Source organism: Vipera ursinii, assembly GCF_947247035.1.
Source record: "Vipera ursinii genome assembly, chromosome: 5".
NCBI classification, from domain to species: domain Eukaryota; kingdom Metazoa; phylum Chordata; class Lepidosauria; order Squamata; family Viperidae; genus Vipera; species Vipera ursinii.
Genome location: NC_139518.1, coordinates 72,574,277 through 72,592,785, shown reverse-complemented (window position 1 = coordinate 72,592,785; position 18,509 = coordinate 72,574,277). Strand labels below are relative to the sequence as shown.

Here is an 18,509-nt window from a genome sequence, read left to right as displayed (position 1 = left end):
TAAGAAATGGAGGGTGTAAGAATATATACAAAGAAGAAGAAGAACAACAACAACACTCTTGAGGGGCTGCAGTTTAATTTGATAAAGGGTTCTTCTTCCCGTAGAAAGACGATTTGAAACTTCGCCTTCTCAAAGATCTATTCTCTAGCCAAGGTCATTTGGGGTGAAAAGCAGCATTTATTAAAGATTTGTATATTGCACGTTAATGTCCTGAACCAAATTATAGGAAAAAAAGTTTTTTTTTCCCCTGAAGATTGCACTATATAAATGTATTTTATTTTCCAGCATGTAGATGTAGCAGCTTTGCTTATAAAGTATAATGCGTGTGTAAATGCTACAGACAAATGGGCTTTCACACCTTTGCATGAAGCAGCCCAGAAAGGAAGGACACAGCTTTGTGCCTTATTATTGGCCCATGGAGCTGATCCTACTCTGAAAAACCAGGAAGGACAAACGCCATTAGACCTAGTCACCGTAAGTGATGGGAATTTTTTGAGAAGTTTGTATTAAGCTTCAGTTACTGGCTGCTGACCAGGGCAGAAGATTTGAGGGGTTAAAAACATGTAGTTGCCGTTGTGGACTACAAGCTCAAGCAAGGACAGCAACTCCACAAATCTTACTGAAGATGGGCATAAGGAATGTAAGTGTAGCTTTTGCAAGTACAGTGAGGGATTAAAGAAGCGATTATGTGTTTTTAACATTTAAAACTAATCCATGACCCTCAAAAACACATATATCAGCCATGCTTTTGTTGGGAGTTTGAGCAACCTATATGTGCTCTTTGTACAAGGTTCATGTTTACTGGGCTCTACAGTCATGCTCGAAATTGTTGGCACCCCAGAAATTTTTCCAGAAAATCAAGTATTTCTCACAGAAAAGTATTGCAGGAACACATGTTTTGCTATACACAGGTTTATTCCCTTTGTGTGTATTGGAACACAACAAAAAAGGGAGGAAAAAAAGCAAATTGGACATAATGTCAAACAAAACTCCAAAAATGGGCCGGACAAAATTATTGGCACCCTTTCAAAATTGTGGGTAAACAAAATTGTTTCAAGCATGTGATGCTCCTTTAAACTCACCTTGGGCAAGTAACAGGTGTGGGCAATATAAAAATCACACCTGAGCAGATAAAAAGGAGAGAAGTTCACTTAGTCTTTGCATTGTGTGTCTGTGTGTGCCACACTAAGCATGGACAACAGAAAGAGGAGAAGAGAACTGTCTGAGGACTTGAGAACCAAAATTGTGGACAAATATCAACAATCTCAAGGTTACAAGTCCATCTCCAGAGATCTAGATTTGCCTTTGTCCACAGTGCGCAACATTATCAAGAAGTTTGCAACCCATGGCACTGTAGCGAATCTCCCTGGTCGTGGACAGAAGAGAAAAATTGATGAAAGGTTGCAACGCAGGATAGTCCGGATAGTGGATAAGCAGCCCCAAACAAGTTCCAAAAGAATGCAAGCTGTCCTGCAGGCTCAGGGAGCATCAGTGTCGGCGCAAACTATCCATCGACATTTAAATGAAATGAAACGCTATGGCAGGAGACCCAGGAGGACCCCACTGCTGACACAGAGACATAAAAAAGCAAGATTACAGTTTGCTAAAATGCACTTGAGTAAGCCAAAATCCTTCTGGGAAAACATCTTGTGGACAGATGAGACCAAGATAGAGCTTTTTGGTAAAGCACATCATTCTACTGTTTACCGAAAATGAAATGAGGCCTACAAAGAAAAGAACACAGTACCTACAGTGAAATGTGCTGGAGGTTCAATGATGTTTTGGAGTTGTTTTGCTGCCTCTGGCACTGGGTGCCTTGAATGTGTGCAAGGCATCATGAAATCTGAGGATTACCAAAGGATTTTGGGTCGCACTGTAGAGCCCAGTGTCAGAAAGCTGGGTTTGCGTCCGAGATCTTGGGTCTTCCAGCAGGACAATGACCCCAAACATACGTAAAAAAGCACCCAGAAATAGATGGCAAGAAAGCGCTGGAGAGTTCTGAAGTGGCCAGCAATGAGTCCAGATCTGAATCCCATTGAACACCTGTGGAGAGATCTTAAAATTGCTGTTGGGAAAAGGCGCCCTTCCAATAAGAGAGACATGGAGCAGTTTGCAAAGGAAGAGTGGTCCAAAATTCCGGGTGAGAGGTGTAAGCTTATTGATGGTTATAGGAAGCGACTGATTTCAGTTATTTTTTCCAAAGGGTGTGCAACCAAATATTAAGGGTGCCAATAATTTTGTCCGGCCCACATTTGGAGTTTTGTTTGACATTATGTCCAATTTGCTTTTTTTCCTCCCTTTTTTTGTTGTGTTCCAATACATACAAAGGGAATAAACCTGGGTATAGCAAAACATGTGTTCCTGCAATACTTTTCTGTGAGAAATACTTGATTTTCTGGAAAAATTTCTGGGGTGCCAACAATTTCGAGCATGACTGTATATGACTTGGGAATCATTAAAGATGCACAAAATCCATTGATCCACGAACTGTATTTTCAAGAGAACTTAAAAATATTCAGTCCCCTTTGGACCTTGTTGCTCCTGGAGAATTTAGCAGTTTCCGGAAGTAAATCCAATAAAATCAGAAGCAATTTGAGTTATTCCAGCCATGGTGTTCTAGTTTGAAACACCATTCTTGGAATACCATAACCATATGCATGAATAATGTGGTTTTATTTTTTTAAATTGTTTTTGCATTAAATTTTAGGAATTAAGAATCTTAAGGCCCATAAACATAAGTGCAACAGATTATTTCTAGGGAGTATTTTAACCATGTGAAATGAATTTTTGTTTCAAGATGTAACATGTCTTACATCTGTGAACTGTATATGTCATGAATATACCACAAGTAATGTAAATACATTCAGTTAAGTCCAAAATCACCCATTCATTGTTATGTTTAAATTGGCACTGTTGTGCATTTAGCTGTATCCTATAAGCATTTATTGATTTTAAGTTGCTATCCGACAGCTGTGTACTCTGAAATATGTTCCTCTGAATTCCGCAGGGCATTCTCCCAGGTAAGTTGAGTATAGGATTGTAGGTTACATATGCAGCATTTTAATCTTTAAGCCTGTGAGAGGTAGCTTAGAAAGCAAGAGGAAGTGTGATCCTATTCAGGTTTGTAGCAGGAATTAGATTTTAATCTGACCTTTAAATAATCAGAACTAAAATTTAAAGTATGACTCAGTCTTGGCATCGGAGTTACCATGCTGAAGGAACCTCTGGGCCAGAATATCTGAAATGACATTGTAAGTAACAAAAAAGAAAATTGGAGTAATTCAAGTAAAGCACCTGTTTACCTAACCTTGCAACTTAACTTGCATGCATTTGTGACTATTTTAACAAAATGATTTTGGTGGTTGTTGTTTTTTTAAATTTCCAGGCAGATGATGTTAGCGCACTCTTGGCAGCTGCCATGCCAGTTTCCGCCTTGCCATCTTGTTACAAGCCTCAGGTTATAAATGTGTCTCAGAATACAGGAACTTCAGCTGATTCGCTTTCTTCCATGCCGTCCAGCCCATCTAATTTGTCAGCTGCCAGTAGTCTGGACAGCTTGTCTGGTAGCTTCTCTGAACTCTCAGTTGTTAATACAAATGGTGCTGAAGGAGCTTCTAGTCTGGAAAAGAAAGAAGGTGAGTCTAGCATTTTCTACTGGGTCAGCTTGACGTTGCTAAATGAAGGGTGGTTTACTTATGCATTAAGACAAACATCTAATGATGATCTGATGAAAACGGTTTCTGCATCCCAGATTCCTATTTATTTGATATAATTTTAATACAGAATCCTAGGAGGGACTGCTAGTCCAACATCTTTCTCAGTGCAAGAATCCAAATGAAAGTATATTTAAGTGATCATTTAAACAGCTATCTGTGAGTTAAATGTAGCTATGTTTGACTTGAAGCTTACATAAATGGGCAGCCATGAAACTGATTTATTCAATTTCTAATATCTTAAGATTCCGGAAGACTTGGGTATCTTTTTCCTGGAAAAAAATTAACATCATGAAAGTAATTAATTGAGGGCTTCAATGTGTTATGTTAGATTTCCCTACATTCTACCCCAAAAAGTTTTTTAAGCTTGTTCTTATATGTAGCTAATAATAACTTTCATATTTAGTTCTCAGTGTAGATTTTAGCATCAATCAATTTGTGAGAAACCTTGGACTTGAACATTTGATTGACATACTTGAGAGAGAGCAGGTAAGTAACCATTTTTGTTTGGAAACCAAGTAAACAATAAATTTTAAGGGAAACTTGCAAAATCATTGATTTAGATTTTAGCTTGGAGATTGATTATATCTTGAATTTCAAACAGCTAAGTTAAAATACTGATGAATGCACCCCAGCATTCACTCTTCCATTTCCTATTGTTCCTTAAAACATTTCTTAAACTAATGTAAGATACATTTTAGAGAATTGGCTTTGTCTGCAAATTATTTTTCCTAGTCTTCAGGAAATGTAAGGATATGAACACTGATTTACCTATATTAATTAGTAATTATACCAATAATTCAGAGTTCCAATTGTGCTAAATGTGAATGCATTTTTAAGGAAATGTTATTTTTTATTATTACATCATGTTTTACTAATAGAGTAAATTAAATTTGTTGATCCAGATAAAAATAATTATGTAAGAAGCTTCCACATATTCAGCATCTTCTAAGGCAGCAGTCCCAACCCCGGTCGATAGACCAGCACTGGGCCGCGGCATGCCAGCAACCGGGCCGCACAAACAAGTGAAGCCCCATCCGTGGGATGCAGGCGGCATGCAAAACCACGCCTCCTCTGGTCTGTGGAAAAACCTTTCTCCATGGAACCGGTCCCTGGTGCCCAAAACTTTGGGGGCCACTGTTCTAAGGCATCATTTTTGCCTCCTGTCATTACTCATTGATCTTTTGAAGTAGAATCTGGTATAATTCCCTCCCTCTTTTTTCTGGTATGGCAAATCAGAGTTCACAATTTACAATAAAATAGATTGATATTGTCCTTTGGGCTATATGGCTAGTTTGGATATAGCTGTTTTGCATAAGAAGCAGTAGCATTCATACCTGAGTTTTGGTTGTATAGCTGCAAACCTTGTATGGCGTGTTGCATCTTAAAGCCTTTGTGTGAAAGATGTGAAATGTATAATATAACACTTCCTATCCTAGCATCTCAAACTATTTTATTTTAATTAAATTTATTAGTGATTTAATCCTAATGTTTTAAATTAGTGATAATGATAATAAAACAATAAGACACGTATCCCTTATTCAAGCAGTAGGCTGTGACATATTTTCTTAAATACATTTTACAGAAAAATGTCTTAAGATTTATTTTCAAAATGCAGAATATATTTCAGTGGTTAATTAAGAAAACAAATTGTGATCCAATAATCCTTTTTGATAACCTAGGTTGTTTTTTTAATTGTACTTTAATCAGACAAAAGTTTTTGTTGTTAGCATGTCATAACTATTTCACTCTTGTTTCTAAGCGTTAAATAGCAGTATGGCTTCTGTGAAAACATTACCAGTTGAAATGCAAAAACCTGACCACAGTTTTGAATTCTTATAAAGAAAACTGATAATTTTAATATTTAATAATTCCTTTTCTTTGCAGATAACATTGGATGTACTTGTTGAAATGGGACACAGAGAATTAAAGGAAATTGGAATTAATGCTTATGGTCATAGACACAAAATAATTAAAGGAGTTGAGAGACTGATCTCTGGACAGCAAGGTATGTTATAATAAGTAAAATATTTAATTAAGCTACATTTTATACATTTCTATAGTTCAAAATTGTAGCATTGCAGTTTTCATTTATTTTAATCACACACACACACACACACCAAAAAAGTGAGTGAGCCATCAGTACGTCTAAAATGTACTCAAGATGCAATGCTAATGTTGTCGTTTCTCTTAGGTCTTAACACATATCTAACATTGAATACTTCGGGTAGCGGGACGATTCTTATAGATCTCTCACCTGATGATAAAGAGTTTCAGTCGGTGGAGGATGAGGTATATTATTAATATATATTCTTAAATTCTTAAACATTATCTCTAGTGTCCTGAAATACTTCAATATTATGTCTTAGTATTAGTTAAATCTATTGCTATGAAATACAATAACTGTAACTAATTTTCCTGGCATGACTGATTCAGCAATCAACCCTGACGTCTTTGGGAACAATTAGTCATAATTTCATATTATTGTTTTCCACTGTTCAAACCCAAGGGTAGTTTACAGTGTACCGTAATCACAGTTATGGTAATAGTAAATTATCTTTTCAGGGAGCCAATTTGCTGTAGTAAAGGTATCAGGCTAGAAACCAGGAGGCTCCAAGACAAGATTGAGACAAGATTGAGGAGAAGATAAAAAAATGTTTTGAGATGGATTATACTGTAGTATAATTTAGTATAGTATAGAATGTAGTGTAGAATGAGGTGGCTGGATGGAGTCACAGAAGCAGCAGGCGTGAGCTTAAATGGACTCCAAAAGATGGTAGAGGACAGGAAGGCCTGGAGGAACGTTGTCCATGGGGTCGCGATGGATCAGACACGACTTTGCAACTAACAGCAACAACAATACTGTAGTAAGCACTACTTGTGACTGTTTCCATAGAATTAATTGAAATGAGGACTAATGTAAATTTCATCCACTATCTACCTGCTTCACATGAGAATATATGAATCTACATTTGAGACTCTGCAGAATAAGCCAATGCCAGTTTACAAAACTCCGGTAGGGAACACTGATCAATTATAAGGAAATTATTTCTAGACAAGAAAGTTTTATTCAGCTGAGTTAAATTTGGGTGTTTTGGTTTAGATTTTATTTATATATTTGTGTATATTTTAATATTAAGATGCAAAGCACTGTACGAGAACATAGAGATGGTGGCCATGCTGGTGGAATTTTCAACAGATACAACATCTTAAAGGTAATGTGTAGATAACTGGTACTATTCTCTTAAATGGGTAGTTGATTTTAAAAGCTGAAAGGGGTTAGTGGCTTCTAAATAATGCGTTATTTTTAAAGAAATTTGGGAGTTGAAATCTTTGTCTACAGCTGATTGATAACAGTGATTGACATTTTAGTTGAAGTTATTCTGCTGTATGGATGATTTTTTCCTTAACATTTATTATTATTTAACGTTATAATTTCATTTGAATTTGTCATTTTAACTATATGTATACCCTTATAGAGTCATTATTATATAAGGAAGGGAAAAAATATTTAATCCCCTGCTGATTTTGTACATTTTCCCACTGATATAGAAATGATCAGTCTATAATTTAAATGGTAGGTTTATGTTAACAGTGAGAGACAGGATAGCAACAAAAAAATCCAGAAAAATACATTTCAGAAAAATTATAAATTGATTTGCATTTTAATGAGTGAAATAAATATTTGAACCCGTCAGCAAGATTTCTGGCTCCCAGGTGTCTTTTATACAGGTAACGAGCTGAGATTACGGTAGGAGTACTCTTAAAACGAGTGCTCCTAATCTCAGCTTGTTACCTGTATAAAAGACACCTGTCTACAGAAGTAATCAATTAAATCAGATTCCAAACTCTTCACCATGGCCAAGACCAAAGAGCTATCCAAGGATGTCAGGGACAAGATTGTAGACCTACACAAAGCTGGAATGGGATACAAGACTATCGTCAAGCAGCTTGGTGAGAAGGTGACGACAGTTGATGCGATTGTTCGCAAATGGAAGAAACACAAAATAACTGCCAATCTCTATGCAAGATCTCATCTCATGGAGTTTCAGTGCTCATCAGAATGGTGAGGAATCAGCCCATAACTGCATGGGAGGATCTTGTCAATGATCTCAAGGCAGCTGGGACTATAGTCACCAAGAAAACAATTGGTAACACACTATGTCACGAAGGACTGAAATCCTGCAGCACCCGCAAGGTCCCCCTCTTCAAGAAAGCACATGTACAGGTCGGTCTGAAGTTTGCCAATGGACATAGTGAATGATTTAGAGGAGAACTAAGTGAAAGTGTTGTGGTCAGATGAGACCAAAATTTAGTTCTTTGGCATCAGCTCAACTTGCCATGTTTGGAGGAGGAGGAGGAGGAATGCTACCTATGACCCTAATAACACCATCCCCACCATCAAACGTGGAGGTGGAAATATTATGCTTTGGGGGTGTTTTTCTACTAAGGGGACAGGACAACTTCACCGGATCAAAGGGACAATGGACGGCCCATGTGCCATCAAATCTTGGGTGAGAACCTCCTTCCCTCAGCCAGGGCATTGAAAATGGGTCATGGATGGGTATTCCAGCATGGCAATGACCCAAAACACACTGCCAAGGGAACAAAGGAGTGGCTCAAGAAAAAGCACATTAAGGTCCTGGAGTGGCCTAGCCAGTCTCCAGACTTTAATCCCATAGAAAATCTGTGGAGAGAGCTGAAGCTTTGAGCTGCCAAACATCAGCCTCAAAACCTTAATGACTTGGAGAGGATCTGCAAAGAGGAATGGGACAAAATCCCTCCTGAGATGTGTGCAAACCTGGTGGCCAACTACAAGAAATGTCTGACCACTGTGATTGCCAACAAGGGTTTTGACACCAAGTACTAAGTCATGTTTTGCGAAGGAGTCAAATACTTATTTCATTCATTAAAATGTAAATCAATTTATAACTTTTTTGAAATGTGTTTTTTCTGGATTTTTGTTGTTGTTATTCTGTCTCTCACTGATAAAATAAACCTACATCCAAATTATAGACTGATCATTTCTTTGTCAGTGGGCAAACGTACAAAATCCGCAGGGGATCAAATTTTTTTCTCTCACTGTACCTGAAAAATATAAATATGATCAGTTCAAATGTAAATAATAGGTAGTTCAAAATAAGTAGTCCTCAATTTAGGACCAGTCGCTTAGTGTCCATTTTGACATTATGATGGACCCCCCCCCCAAAAGCTACTTACAGTTTAGTTTGAAGTTATGGCATTCCCCCCCAAGGTCACAAGACTATTTGGGGCTCTCAGTCATAAGTTGAAGACTACCTGTAGTTAAAATTTTAGTTTTAAATAAGGTTTTAGATTATCAAGAGTTCTAGAAAAAGAAACTTTATATTACCAGTAAGGATTTATTTAAGGAAGAATTATGATCTCTTTATTCCATGTTAATTGCATAGTGCCATTAATATCAGAAGGCATGGAAGAAGGTTGACTGAAATTTTGGATTTTTTTCTCCCTAGATACAAAAAGTATGTAACAAAAAGCTTTGGGAAAGATATACTCACAGAAGGAAAGAGGTTTCTGAAGAGAATCATAATCATGCTAATGAAAGGATGTTGTTTCATGGTATTTCATTTTGTCTAAAAGTTAAATTGTATTTCTTCAGATGATTTCAGTATATTGATCATTGTTAGAAATTCTGATTGTTGTATATACAGTACAAGATCTTTATTGACTTTTAACCAATAATTGATTAATTCGTATAGTAAAAGAGTTCTTGTGCAACTCAATTCAAATCCTGTTAGAGAATTTCCAGAGTATGTAGCCTGTACATACATACTATATATACATTGACTCAAAATAACCAGACTGTAATGATATCTGTCAGGCACAAAACCAGATCCATGCCTGTAGAGTTCAAACTAGCTATTTTATTGTTCCCTGCCTATAATACAGGAATCTCCCTTGACTGGCAGCTTTCACCTGGGAAAGACCAGATAAGACTCATAGGCAAGGGAGGGAGGGGTCAGACTTTGCCCTGTTGTGTTTACATAACAAATCCAGGCTAATACCCTGCTTAACCTCCCCCACCCATTCCCCTGGATTGGGATGGTTACTCTCCAACACAGTATATATTTTATCTAAAGCAGTTGGATCACAATATGCATTTCCAGTGTCTCCAACAGCCCTGTATAAAACTGAATTTGTAGTGCTTGTGTATGCCTAATTTAGAGTCAGGTGTTGGTTCTGTAGCACTATCATAGATTCACAGACCTCAAACCAAACTTGTCTCTAATGCATTAAATCAGTGCTAATCAAGGAATATATAGATTAGTTGTAACCATACCAGATTTTCTTATCATGTTCTTCCCCCACCTCCACTCCCAATATTTATTTCAGTCACAGTTCTTTTCTGGGCTAAAAATTCAAGTGTGTTTTTCTGCATAAGTGACAAAAAAAACTTTTATGTTTAGATATGGTAACAAAAAAATACTTCCATTCAAAGAATATAAAAACCTCTTTCTGTTTTATATTCAGGCTCTCCTTTTGTGAATGCAATTATTCATAAAGGCTTTGATGAGAGGCATGCCTACATAGGAGGAATGTTTGGAGCAGGAATTTATTTTGCTGAAAATTCTTCCAAAAGCAACCAGTATGTCTATGGTATTGGTGGTGGCACAGGTTGCCCCATTCACAAAGATAGGTCCTGTTACATCTGCCATAGGTAAGATATATTTATTTTTATAGCTGCATGCTCCTCTTCAGAGAACCTTATTTGGCACACAGATTTCAGCGGATCTAAACAAATAAAATAACAGGAAAAACCAAATGCACAGGTATAGAATAGGTGGTACCTGGCTCAATAGCAGTTACTATGAGAGAGATCCAGTTGTCCTAGTGAACCACCACTTAATGAGCTAGCAACGTGCTATAGAGGCCAAAAAAGCCAATGCAGTCCCAGGTTCCATCAACCTGGGATCAGGGAGAGTATCGAGATCACATGAAGTGATAGTACCTCTTTATACTGCACTGGTGTGACTACATGTAGAATACTGCATCCAGTTTTGTATCGCCCTAATACAGTGCTGAGACTCTCTAGTCCAGGGGTAGGCAACCTTGGGTCTTTTATGACTCGCGGACTTCAACTCCCAGAATTCCTGAGCCAGCCAAGCTGGCTCAGGAATTCTGGGAGTTGAAGTCCACGAGTCATAAAAGAGCCAAGGTTGCCTACCCCTGGACTAGTCTTAACAAAGAGAAGGACTAGGGGTGACATGATAGCAGTCTTCCAATATTTGAGGGCCTGTAGGAGAGATGTGGAGTCAACTATTCTCCAAAGTACCTTGGGGTAAGCAAGAAGTAGCAGATGGAAGATTAATCGGTGAGAGATCCAACCTAGAATTAAGGAAAAATTTCTTGACAGTCAGAACAATTAGTAACAGCTTGCCTCCGGAGGTGTGCGCTTCACTCCTTCACTGGAGGTTTCCAAGAAGAGGTCTCTGCTATAGGAGTAGTTGAATGGAAAGAGAAAGGCATTTTAATCAATTTTAAAAATGTTTATTATTTTAACAAACCACCACCCACAATGGTTGCATAGTACTCTGGGTTACTTTTCTCACTGGATTTATTTATTATTATTATTATTGGTACACATTTAATAATGAAATGCTTCTCTTATTTAATATAGGCAGTTGCTTTTTTGCCGGGTAACTTTGGGCAAATCATTCCTACAGTTCAGTGCCATGAAAATGGCTCATTCCCCCCCAGGACACCATTCAGTTACTGGACGACCTAGCGTAAATGGGCTAGCTTTAGCAGAATATGTCATCTATAGAGGAGAACAGGTAATGTATTTGGGATTGTAAATATTGGAATGTATGATATTCACTGATCTGGAAACGGAATATTATGAAGAAGCCTCACTTTCAAACATGTCAAATGTCTTAAATCTAGATCCTGGATATTGTATTCATGGGTCAGCAAATCTTGCCCATCTAATAAACACATGTTTTCCTTAAATTAAATTTAAGTTAAGTTTATTGAATTTATATACCGTTCTTTTCCCGTAGGACTCAGGGCGGTTTACAAAGTATTTAAAAACATCAGTACAATACAAGAGTTAAAAACAGTTAAAATAATTAAATTTGATCCCTGAGGGGGGGGGGAAACTCTCAGCCTGGGCCGGAAAGCTCAAAGAGCCAGGTCTTCAGGTCCCGGCGGAATGACTGAAGGTCGGGGGCAGTCCTAAGCTCCACGGACAGCTGGTTCCAAAGGGCAGGGGCACCCACTGAGAAGGCCCTCCCATTGGGTGTTATCCGCCGGCAGTCTAATGTGTATGAAGATCCATTCACATTATTTTATTTTGCTTTACTCTTACTGTGTAGCATAATTTTTAGTTGCGATACGTCGTGCAACGTGATGTGACGTCGCAAGTTTGACATGCCTGCCCTATAGTATCATTTTGATTATAGGCCTTTTGTGGCAGCCATTTTGTGAATATGCCATTTATCTTTCAAAACTGCAAATACCCCCACTGGACCGGGCACTGATTTAGCAGTCTCTTGCTTTCAGTGAAGTTTATTTCAATATTAAATCAGTATAGTTAAAGCAATAATTCTGTTTCTTTATTCAGAACTGATACTTTACATATCTTTTAGCTATTTTAACTTGCCATACATATTTTTCACCACCGATATTAGGTTTCACTTACTGTAAATATTTTGACCACCAATAATATCTTTTTTAAAATGTGAAGAAATAATAATCTCACTTATCTTTCAGGCCTATCCAGAATATTTGATTACCTACCAGATTGTGAAGCCTGAAATTGCCACAGAAGCTTGAAATTCCAGCTATTTTACAAAGATCAAATTTAGCAGTACTCTTAATTGCTAATATACACACTTATATCGTTCCCTCCCCTCTTCCCTAACTTGGTGGTAGAAAATGTGAATAAAATCTAACATTTTTGACAGATGAAGCTTTAATAACTGTATAGTAAGTTTTCTAAAAATTCAGAAACTTTTTCAGCACTTTAACAGATCTCATGCCAGGTGACACACTGGTTTGTCTGTACTAAATTATAAAACAGATATTAACTTGAACTTTGTTTTCTATTTGCCATTTCAGTGAAACCTAACAAATTGTTGCTATACAGGAACTCGTTTTATTAAAACTGTTCTTTAAAACACTACATTTACACAGAGAATGATTGCATTTGTAAAACTGTAAATAAGAGCTTTTCTACTAGCCTGATATTTATTTGCATTGTATTTGTAAAATGTTTCAGAACTGCAGTACATGGAAAAGTTCATTTAAATTTCACACCCTCGTCTGCATTTCATCACAAGCAGCTGTGAAAAGGACCCCTTGAGAGTCTTGTGTCATTTGGCTTTTCTTCAGTTAGTTGAGTTTAATGGAGGAAAATGTATTCCAGGAGATGGTTCCAGATTGTGCACATTCCTGAGGAATCTAGTAAACATTCCACTTACTCATCACATTGATCACTACTTAAAATATCTTTTTGAATGGGGATAGGTTAGCTGATTATTTGTCTAATGTAGAGAAACTTTTTGATTCTCATTATAACAGGGTATTTAAGATTGAACAAGCATATCTTCCTGATTTCTGTTTAGGTTTAAAATGGTATGCTATAAAATCAAAATGCATGGGGACAAAGGGGGTACCCACACCCTTCAAAACACTGAAAACTTTTTCACACAGCCTTTTCTAAAATGTAGCTTCCTTATTCCTTCAGTTCAATCAAGATATTTTTCATCTTTGCAGGTTCATGTGTAAAATATATATCTGTGTGTATATATATATATATATATAATTCAATTTTTTCCATTGATCCAATTTTAAATGCAGTTAATTGCAGTTCTTCAACCTTTCAGACCATGTCCCATGATGTATTTTTAATTATAGATCATTCATACATTATGGTTTTTTAAAAATTGCCAAGAGTGCTTAAATTGTCTGGTATCTTAGATTTGAGTCTTAAATAGTTTGCAGTACACGTGTAGTCAGTGCATGAATGGTTATAAAATCATGTGAAAAATATAGTAAACATCACTTCATTGTGATCGCTGCTGGATAAAGGACAGTTCAGTTGAATAAAAGAGGTCTTTGCACTGCATGTTTTCTATTCACTAGCTTAGCCAAATACCTGAACAAGTATTCATGCAAACTATGCTAACTATGATTTTGAAAAACTTTTTTCATTATTGAAAATATTTCATTCTTTGTGAGTGATCGTTTAATGTGATGTAAATTATTGTGATATTGGTAGCATTTTAAATGGTACCATAGGGTTGGGAAGAATGTTTTTAATTTTGCATGGCATTCCTATTTTTTCAGATGGCAAAATGTGTAATGGTTTTGGTTGTGTTGAGTTGAGGTGAACTTCAAGCCTCCTGTGCAATTAGAGCTTTATTCATCTTGAAAATGTCTTACCTGTATTGTATCGCATTCTTCACCATTCAACCTAAATAAACTTCATTCACAAGCTTTTTGATAGCGTGTAGTATGATTGTAAGTTATTATTAAAAATTAATATGGCTGGAGTATTATTTAAATGTAGTTATTATATTTGTTTCCTATTATATGGGTGTTTTTGTCTCTGGCCATATATCTAAAATCACCCTGTTTTTTGGAGAGCTTACACAAAGTTCACTCTAATATCTATTTCTCTCATGCAGCACATAATGTACTCTCTCTCTCTTATGTCTTCATAATATTTTTCTTCTTAATTTTGGCATATTTCAGAGTATTCTTACATTGTAAGTTTTAAGTAAGATTGATCTATATATCACAACAATGCAAATATCAAGATGGCTTGTAATTTTAGGATAAAGTATTTGTTTTACTTTGTTTTGTTTTAAATCCACAGAGACCATGTTTAAAAGTGGGAAGAGGCAGAACAAAAAAAAGTTTACTATAATTCAGTTAATATCTAAAGATTAAAATAAATTGTCTATAAACCACAAATCACCCTTACAGCTATATGTTCAGGATAGAAATAAGGTAAGGTAAGGTAGTTTGACAGGGAAGAAAAGAAAAAGATAGGTGGCAAATTTATAACAGATTTTTTTGCTAGTCTCAGCAATTTAACAGTTAGTCTATACCAGGTGTGTCAAACTTGCAGTCGTCACTTGATGTGTTGCAACATATCGCGACTTTTTTTGCCACTGCCGGCAACGGGATGGGCGCGTTTTTGCTACGATGCATCCGGCCTACAGGCTGGCAGTTTGACACCCCTGGTCTATACCAAATTCCTCCAAATACTCAAATTCTTACTTGAATATAGTAAGGATTTGTCCTGTGATGCATCCTGAAATTCTGCAGCACTCCTATTTAAGTTTGAATTAGTTGAAGGATGCTAACCTCAATTCCTGTCATCCTTCCAAGCGTAGATGGTGAATCCTGCAATGGAAAAGCATAGATGCTTTCACCACAGTTCTGTAGAGTCAGTGAGGGAAGGAACTTTCAAAATTCATAGATTTGCAGTTTTCTAATATTCTCACTGTCAGACCCTGGTCCAATTTCAAACATTTGGGGGGGGGGGAAGTTCTGTTCTAAGAGAAACATTGTTTTGTGGTGCTGAGTGGGATGTTTTGAAGTGTTCTTCAACACCCTCCGGTTTAATCTTAGAACTGATGTATAGGAAGACGTTTGTGGCTTTTTAAAATTTTTAATGATGTGTTGCATCTTAATTGACAATGGAATTGGTAGGAGGTTGATTGTCAGTGTTCATGTGCATAACTGAATAATTCTAAAACTTGTATTTAAAGTATGAGCTGTATAAGTACAATACTAGCTCTTAAACCTTTTGATATGGTCTATGTCGGGTAGGCAACCTTGGCTCTTTTATGACTCATGGACTTCAGCTGGCTCAAGAATTCTGGGAGTTGAAGTCCACGAGTCATAAAAGAGCCAAGGTTGCCTACCCCTGGTCTATGTGAACTTCAGCGCTATAGTGTGGCATTTCTCAGAATGAGTGCATAGATAAGACTTCAAGATTCCTGATTTAATTAAGCATGATGCATGGAATCTGATCACACTGCACACACAGTTGAATTAACTTTTATCATTAATGGGACCACAAAGCAAACCGTGTCATGATTACATTTCAAAATGAAATAGGCTCAAATGAAGACTTCATGCAAATGTCTGATACTTCAAAATCATGAAGCTGACACCACAGACTGAATCATTGCTGGGAGCAAATGAAGTTTTGTTTCTGAACATTTATTTATTTATTATTGGGACTTATATGCCGCCCTATCTCCCGAAGGACTCAGGGCGGCTAACAACAATAAAATACAATGATACAAAAGTTTAAAAAAAATTAAATTAATAGCCCCAATAGAATAAGTTAAAATTAAAGTTAAAATTAAAAAACATTTTAAAATCCCTGTCAGTCCAGGTCAGCCTGATGGAAAAGAAGTGTTTTGAGGCCGTGGCGAAAGGACCGGAGATCCGGGGCCATCCGGAGCTCAAGGGGAAGTTGGTTCCATAGGGCTGGCACTCCCACAGAGAAGGCCCTCCCCCTGGGGGTCGCCAGCCGACATTGTCTAGCCGATGGCACCCTGAGGAGGCCCTCTCTGTGTGAGTGTACTGGGCGATGGGAGATCGTTCCCAGCAGCAGATGGTCCTGCAAGTATCCCGGGCATAAGCCATGTAGGGCTTTAAAGGTAAGTACCAGCACCTTAAATCTCACCCGGAGGACAACCGGTAACCAATGCAGCTCACGCAGGAGGGGTGTAAAATGGGAGTATCAGTATGCTCCCATCACTACCCGCGCGGCCACATTCTGCACCAGCTGAAGCCTCCCGGTGGTCTTTAAGGGCAGCCCCATGTAGAGAGCATTGCAGTAATCTATACGGGAGGTAACGAGTGCATGAGTGACCGTATGTAGGGCATCTCGGTCCAGATAGGGGCACAACTGGCGCACCAGGCAAACCTGGGCAAATGCCCCCCTGGCCACAACTCCAATATGATCTTCAAAACTGTCGTGAATCCAGGAGGACACCTAAATTGCGCGCCCTATCAACGGGAGGCAACACCTCTCCTCCCATAACCAAAGATGGAACCTCTTCGACTAAACAAGATGCCGGTACGTAACGCCACTCAGTCTTGGCCGGGTTGAGCCTGTTCTTCCCCATCCAAATCCGTACCGCTTCCAGGCAACGGGACATCACGTCGAGGGCATCACTGGGTTGGTTCGGGGTGGAGATGAAAATCTGGGTATCATCAGCATATTGATGATACCTCACCCCGAAACCAGTCAGTTTTTCAAACAGAGGTGACTAGCAAAAACTCCAAAGAAATCTACAGGAATCTTCCATCTACAGGAATTTTCTATTTTTTGTATCTTCATCCTGGATACTGGACAGGATGTTGAAAATTCCTAAGAAAGCATTAGGTTTGAGTTTTTTGCTTGAAACTCTTGGATTTTACAACTATATGCACTTTTGCCTATCTGATGGCCCTGATCTGCTTTCTACCACTATTAAAAATGCCATACCTATGGTAGTTACACGGGTGTTTGAGACTACATTTGATGCCTTAAATGATTGGTGTAATTTTAGAGCATTTTGTTGGCAGGTATGTGGCTTGAACAACTAGCTAACATTCAAAGCAATAAAACAGATTTTGGAGAATTATACTTCATGAAAAAGCTCTGTGTAAGCTTGGACCCAGTTACCTTTTTTTACAAGTTACTTTATTACTATTAATAAAGTAACTTGTAAAAAAAGTAACTGGGTCCAAAGCTTAAGAAATGTAGCACCTTGTTTGCACTAGGGGGCACCAAATTACAAAATCATTAATTGTTTGGGTTGGTTGTTCCTAATATACTATATTCTTGGAAATGAATTTCAAGTTAAGCTTCATTTTAAAAAAGTGGAAATCACAAAACAGATTTGAGGTTTTTAGTGATAAACTGGTTTGTCACTATTATGCTCTATTTTTCTTATTTTTTTTTCAAACTTACCTTGGAGAAATGAAATATTTTTTTAGATTTTTCTGCAGGAAATGCTAGAGAAAACATCTTGTATTTGCTTTATTCTTTGAAGACTTACAATATATCAAACAAGGCTAAAGTACCAGATGTGAACGTTCATCTTACACCTTTTTATTCTTGATGCCAATAAAAAGCAGTTTTCCAACTTGATCGGCGATTGCTAAAATTTTGTTACATTCTGTAAATGTAACTACAAAGAAAGCATTCAATGTTTCAGGGGGAAAAACTATAGAGATCAAATTATGATGAAAACTTTCCTTTGGTACAGGTCAAAAGGAAATATTACATGGGATTTTGCAAATGTTTTGTGTATGTACCAAATAATTATTTAAAAGTCACTTGAAAAGGAAAGTGGTTAAATACTTTTTTAAAAAATATATATTCTCAATGGCATGGTTTGTTTTGTTACTGGGAAGCCACAATTAAGGAGATGAAATACTAGAAAAGTATGGTAAGCTTGCAAAAGGATAGTGATGAATTATGCACAAAAAAATTCAGCAGAGCGCATGCATGATAAAATCTGTTCTAAAAATCTTTTGTCACTTTCCACAGAATGTACAAAAATCAGGGGTAATATCAGTTTTGGGAATTGTTACACAGACCCTTTCAAAAATGCTGTGGGGAGGAGAGATGCATACTGTGTTCACTCAGGTTCCCATTCCATGTTCGAACTAACATGAATCTTCCACATGCATATGCTTTCTTGTCCTATTCCATGACCAGGGATTCATTTGTAGGGATCCTATTCATAGGACAGAACAGATCTTCTCATGCAAAGACTGTCCTTGGTCATGTCAGCA

General features: G+C 37.3%; 1 protein-coding gene across 4 annotated transcripts in view; it reads left to right on the top strand.

Annotated features, from left to right (window-relative positions):
• The window catches only part of TNKS2 (tankyrase 2), a 54,478-nt gene extending 40,286 nt beyond the window's left edge, over positions 1-14,192 (top strand). For 2 of the 4 annotated variants that reach the window (XM_083364128.1, XM_083364127.1), the window contains exons 18-27: positions 286-474; positions 3,386-3,635; positions 4,120-4,202; positions 5,601-5,721; positions 5,908-6,005; positions 6,854-6,928; positions 9,206-9,311; positions 10,224-10,410; positions 11,371-11,527; positions 12,465-14,192. In XM_083364128.1, coding sequence (XP_083220254.1) covers positions 286-474; positions 3,386-3,635; positions 4,120-4,202; positions 5,601-5,721; positions 5,908-6,005; positions 6,854-6,928; positions 9,206-9,311; positions 10,224-10,410; positions 11,371-11,527; positions 12,465-12,527 — 1,329 coding nt within the window. In that variant the 3' untranslated portion in view covers positions 12,528-14,192. The remainder of the gene's footprint in view (positions 1-285; positions 475-3,385; positions 3,636-4,119; positions 4,203-5,600; positions 5,722-5,907; positions 6,006-6,853; positions 6,929-9,205; positions 9,312-10,223; positions 10,411-11,370; positions 11,528-12,464) is intronic. The other 2 variants (XM_083364129.1, XM_083364130.1) reach the window with 2 other exon arrangements.
• Positions 14,193-18,509: the final 4,317 nt, after the last annotated feature.